Below are 6381 nucleotides of genomic sequence, written 5' to 3' on the forward strand. Positions count from 1 at the left end.
GTAATTTTGAGGATAAGCGACTAATTTCCTATCAAAATTTTGGCGCCGTTGCCGGGGAATGGTTTAAGTTTAATTCTAAGGTTGTTTAGTACCTAATTTACATTTTTAGTGTTCCTGGAAATTTTTTGAAAAATTATAAAAATTTGTGTTTTGTGTTTTGTTTAGTGTTTTTTGTGTGTTTTGAGTGTTTTTATTCTGTTTTGAAAAAAAAAAATTAGTGCAATTTTCGTTGGTTTGGTGTAGAGCTGAAAATACTCTGTTTCTAGTGTCTCTGTCTGAAATTGAAAAATTAACTGGGAATGAGTCTGAGGGAATTTGAACTTGAAATTTATTTCATTGAAAGCTCTATATCTTAGCTTCACTTTAAAATTGGTTTGGTCAATTTTGGACGTGGGAAGTGTCCTGTGGAAATTTTACAATCTAACAAGGTCCAGGGAGCCATTACAGAGGATTCCCAAAACCCTGTTTCAACTTTGAGTTAGCATATCTTCCTCTTTGTGCGTTCAAATTGATTGATTTGAGTTTCATTTTTCTTATCACTGTCTTATATTTGTTTCTTGTGTTTAGGATTTTCTTCAATTTTTCCATTTTCCTATTTGAAAGTTTGTTAGAAGCTCTGAAGGTCTTCTGGACGAAATCCTGTTTCTCCAGACCTGTGGACCAACTTGTGAAAAATTCTGGGAACGATTGGGAGGGATTTGTAATCTGAAAGTTTTATATAATTTTTCTGAATATCTCTTGTGTATCTCATAAAAGTTTCAGGTGAATTTCTCATATGGATTGGCTGCTAAAAAATCCACAAGTTCACTATCTCCAGAAAGCCTACTGTGCAAATTCCAGAATTGTCAAAGCTTCTTGATTGAGCATTTCTAACTCTCTTTCTACTTGTTTGGTGTTGTTTTTGATTTTTTTTTATTTTTATTATTTTTAATTCTAATAGAAAAAAAAAAAAAAAATTCTCTTGATTTTTGTTTGCTTGCATTTCCACTCATACACTTGCAAAGGGCATATCATTTGAGCTTCCTTGGTCTTTCCATCATTTTGAGCTTGAATTTGAATCATTGCTTGTGGATATAAATTTCATTGCATTTTATGGCTTGGTTTCATGATCATGATTCATTCCATCATTCATTTGACATCCATTCCCATCCATTTCCAGCGCTTAACATTGACCATACATCCCATTTCCATAATCAATTTCAACAATATAACTTTGATTATCCACCCCCATATCATGATCATTTCCATCCAAGTCACAATTATGAATTTTTCAATCCCATGAGTTTTGAATCCAATCTAAGCACTCATGTTGAGAGTACACCATCCATTGACATTGAGCATCTAGAAAAATTATATGCACAAAGGGGTAAATTTTATTGTGTGCATTGTGAGGCTATCTCCCACTTCTATTATGATTGTCCTATTCTAAAAGGATATTGTGAACCACATGGAGTAGCCCAAGCCTCACAAGAGAGAAATTACATGTTTCAAGTTGAAGACACACAAAAAGTTGCTCATGAAGCTATTGAGAATATAAATACACCTCAAGCCACTCAATCTCCAAAAGAGAAGGAGTCAATCCAACCCTTACTTCAAGAGGTAATTTCTCCTATTCCTATTGAGGTTGATTCTTCTTCACATTTGACTTTATCTAATGATGAGCATAATGATTTAAATGATGATGACGTAGATGAAGAAATTATAGTTGAATCACCTTGGATGTTTGAGCATGAATCATATTGTGAAAAAGTATACCCTTGGGAGAAAAACACTTTGAGTTCACATGATAATTCTCTTGATTTAAATTCAAATATCATTGAAAGTGTTGACTCTTCACTTAGCTTGAATAAAGAAAATGAAATGGATGTTGATGGTGGCGATGATGTATCTTGTATGCTTGAAATTCCAATTCCTTCTTGTGATATTGTTAATAGTGCACATGCACTTGTTTCTTCTAACCATGATGTGCTTGAGAAAGGTTGTTTACCTTCTTTTGTAGGTGAACAAGGCAATGTAGCCAAACCATCTCTTGATTTCAAAGAGGAACTTGCTCAACTTGAAAAGGCTGTAGCTCCTACTAAGGATTTGAACAAGGAATTGAAAATAACTCAAGATGACAAGGAGGTTGAAAATCAAGGAATTGATTTTACAAAGCCAAATAGTAATGAGAATAATATTGATTTAATGCTTGATGATTTTGATGATGAGTTGGCTTTGTTTCATAGTACTTGTTCTAATTTCCTATTCACTTGTGATTGTTCACATGATTCTCCATGCCCTATTTGTTTAGAAATTAATTCATTTGTGCTTGAAAATAGTAGCAATCATTTACTTGATAAAATAATTGATGATGTATGTTTGAGTGAAATTAATCATGAGTGCACTTCTTTAGAACCCAATATGCTTGAGGAAGGGTTCTTTGTTGATTTTATAGGTCTAAATGATGATATGGCCAAGAACCCCCATGCACTTAGAGGATTTATCATTGCAATGGAAGAGACCTTGGCTAACCATGAAGATGATCAACCACATAAAGTTATGAAAAATTCTACACCATACATCTTGGAGCCATTACAAATTGATCTTGAGCCTCCACCTAAGATGCTTGGAATGAAGATGATAATGAGTAGCTTCATGTTACTCCTCAAAGATGAAAATTTCAACTTCAAGAGCTTGTGGAGATTTAAACTAGGTTGTATCTTCTTCACCCTTTCTTTTTACTTTACTTTGCTTTATGCTTTGATTTGTTGATTGAGTAAATTGCAAGTGTGGGGGAGATGAACCTAGTAAGAAAGTTAGAGTTTATTTGTTTTATTTGACTTCTTTGTTTTGTGTTTTAGTTTGAAAAAAAAAATATCTGCACCACACTTTTGTTATGCATTCATTATTGATCTCACCTTATTTTATCACTAGTCTATACATACATTGAGGACAATGCATGATTTAAGTGTGGGGGAGAGAAATAAACATTTTGTTTTGTTTGTTTGGTTTTGTTTGGTTTTGCAAAAAAAAAAATTCAAAAAAAAAAATTCTTTGTTTTGTTTTGTTTGAGGTTACTTAATTACCTAGCTCTTGAATGGATATTTTGATTCTTGAGATGTGGTAATTTTTAGGATTGAATAGGTGTGAAATGAACATTCTTTTACCTTGAATTAATGGATTAGAGTGGCATATTACCCATTCATGGAAGAGGCTAAACACTCATGTGTGATTAATTCCTTAGTGATGTTACCCTCTAGAATTTGTTTCACTTCTTAATTAAGACCATATATCTTGCACTTGTTTGATAGGAGATGAGAGATGGCATTCATAAAAAATAGCCAAGAGCCAAATAGCCAACCTATTATTATTTATTATCCTTTGTTAGCCACTTTGAGCCTTTGGTTTGATTCTTAAAAAAAAAAATATTCACCCTATTTTTCCCCAAGGAATGCATGTTACACTTTTATATGTCTTTTTAATATTCATTGCATGTCCTAGATCAAATGAGTGGATGCTTATTATCATTTCTCTATCCATTACTTCCATTGTTTTCAAAGAGTTAGGGGCAACTAAAAAAAAAAACAACAAAGATAGATTTGAAAAAAAAAATATAGTCAAAAAGAAAAGAAATAAAGTTGCTAGAAAAAGAAAAAAAAAAGAAGAAGAAAAAAAAAAGAAAAGAAAGAAAAAAATAAAATAAAAATAAAAAGTTGCCTAGCTCATCCATTCCATTTGTTTTATTATTTCTTATCATTTCTTTCCATCCTCATTGTGTTAAGGTGTTCACTCAATTGAGTTAGGTTATGCTTTGCATATTAAGGGGATATATCTTGATTTAGCATTATTTTGATGCTAACCCTATTTTTTTTATATACATGCATTTCTTAGACATCCTTTCATTACTTATATTACAACCTAATAAAGTCCATTTGATTCTTGATTGCAAGTGCTATTTAGTGATGGAGATGTAGAAGGGTTACAAATTCATAGTAGGGTTTATCCTAAGAAATTTTGAGTGAAATTTAATACCTTATACACTTTGAGTGATGAGAGCAAACACTTAACCTAGAGAGGCTTACTCTTTGACATTGATTCTTGGTAAGGGTTTGTTTGTGATGTGCATAATTCTTTCGTAATTATTGCCACATTGATTGATAATTTGTAGAAGTTCATGAGCTAGTATTTTAGTGACTTGAAACAATGTTTTTCTTTTATTTCTTTGTCTTATAGTTTCTTTTGGGACCTTTTTCACTTGATTTTGCCCGGAGTGCAAAAGCTAAGTGTGGGGGAATTGATAGAACACATTTGTTACCCACTTTTATTTGTCAATTAGGACCATTTTATTAATTATTTATCACCTTCAAGTGCACACATTGCATTAGATTTGGAACTTTGCCTAAGTTTCTAAGATCAGTGCACTAGGGGCATTTTGGTCCAAAAAATGAACTTTTGAGAAAATGTACAAGAAAAATTGACAAAGTGAATTTTATGTCCAGTTGATGAATGGTGAAATTATATTTTTAAAATTCATTTTAGTTTGGGAGTAATTAAATAAAAAAGTCAACACTTTCTTAAGTGTCTTAGTTTGTCCTAGTTTTTGGTTTGCCTTTGTGTGAAAATTTTTATATAATTTTGTGCAGCCTGAAACTTGATTAATTTAATAAATTCTCCCTTCTAATTATGAATTTAATTCTGGACATGAATTAGATTTTATTATATCATATGCTATTTAATTGAATTATGTGATTTATGTGACATAGGTGGCATGTGACTTGTGCATCAATTTGGCAATTGAGGTCAACACTCCTTGAGGACAATGGCTGATGGTTTGCACGTGAATTATGATTATTTTGAGGGATTAGATCAGCTAAAATGATGTGGATGACACATGGGAAATTAGGCACACATTGGAATCATCTACAAACCAATAGGAAGTTGCCACCTTGCAAGTGTGACAAGGCTCCCATTTACATTTTAATTTCTTTTTCCTTATTTTAATTAAGCTTCAGCTGATGGGAGACACCAAGGAGCACGCCATTTTAAGTCCCAAATGGGATCCAACACATATCTCATTCATCTTCCACATTCTCTCTCTCTTGTTCATAGTGTTCTTCATTTTCTCTCTTTTGTTCTTCATTTTCCAGCACCCTAACCTCCATTTTCAGCCACCAAACCTCCACAAAACTCATACCATTCTTCTCCTCTCTTCATTTTCGTTCCATCCCTTCCATTTTCACAAGGATTGAAGCTCATTTCCATCATTCAAGAGCTATGGAGTTTGGCCTTCACAAGCAATCACTAGGGTTCTTGAAGATGAAGATTGGCTAAGTTTCTTTGTGGAATCCTAGAGAGATGAAGATGGAGGATGAGTCTTGAGCTTCAAATTGGCTAAGTTCTTTTGTTTCCTATCCTCTTCTCTTTTTACTAGATGGTTAGATTCCTTAATCTAGGGTTTAATCATCTTAGCTTATAAATTCTAATTTGAATTTGATGTTGATGTAAAGAGAGAGGATTGTTTCATTTAATTTCTTCCTTGGACAGCCATGACTGAATTTTGCCACTCTTTGTTTGGCACATAATCTTGTGTTTTTCAATTAGTGAATATCTTGTGTTAATATTGCATAATCTTGTGGTGTTAATGCTTGTGTTGTTGAGTAGCTTGACATAATCTTGTGGTTGCTCAATTTATGTGTTTGACCATGGCTGTTGAGAGAGGATTTTGAATGAATCACTTGGCTAATGTCTTCACCAATTGGTTAATTGAACTAGGGACTTTAATCTAAGACCTAGGGAGGTTAGCTAATTAGGTTAATTGGCTTAGGATAATTTTCTTAAGTCATGACAGCTTTAGTCAAGAGGAAAGGGAAGCTAAACTTAGCCTAATCATGAGAAGATAATGAGTCCAAAATCAACTAATCTCTAGGGTTCCATTATTGTAAAAAGGGAAGTTCATTTCACTCACTTTCACTAGCATTTTAATTACTTGCATATTAGGTAATTAGTTTAGATAATTAGCTAGATAACTAAATTCCTACAAACTTTGGTTGATTTATTTCACTAGATAACTTTCAATTAGACTTAAAACCATTCCTTGGGAGATGACCTAGGGTTGGCCCTATATTGCATTAGGGTTAGCTTTAGTGTAATTTTGAGGATAAGCGACTAATTTCCTATCAAGGCGCAATGGAGACTTCTATATCATTAGAATTTCCATACGCTTTGCCACTTATATATTGTAGGAATTGTTAGTGGAACTTATTGAGAAGTTAAGGAATAAGCCGAGTCTTATTTTGTACAAGAGAAAACCCTTTTAGTACTAAAGGGTTAAGGTAACAGGGAAATTTATATTTCTTATTACTTTGTTTTAGCTATTTTTAAATAAATATTACTAGCTATCAT

At 32.7% G+C, this 6381-nt stretch overlaps 1 protein-coding gene across 1 annotated transcript; it reads left to right on the plus strand.

Moving 5' to 3' along the window:
* Positions 1–1005: 1005 nt before the first annotated feature.
* LOC129303968 (uncharacterized) lies at positions 1006–5118 on the plus strand. The gene is made up of 2 exons (XM_054943570.1): positions 1006–2692; positions 4743–5118. The coding sequence occupies exons 1-2, from the start codon at positions 1093–1095 to the stop codon at positions 4751–4753; spliced, it is 1611 nt and encodes a 536-aa protein (XP_054799545.1). The 5' UTR covers positions 1006–1092; the 3' UTR covers positions 4754–5118.
* The last annotated feature ends 1263 nt before the right edge of the window (positions 5119–6381 follow it).

The sequence above is a fragment of the Prosopis cineraria genome, unplaced genomic scaffold (genome assembly GCF_029017545.1).
Source record: "Prosopis cineraria cultivar Desert tree isolate PC_DT_omini unplaced genomic scaffold, ASM2901754v1 PC2, whole genome shotgun sequence".
In the NCBI taxonomy this organism is placed as follows: Eukaryota; Viridiplantae; Streptophyta; class Magnoliopsida; order Fabales; family Fabaceae; genus Prosopis; species Prosopis cineraria.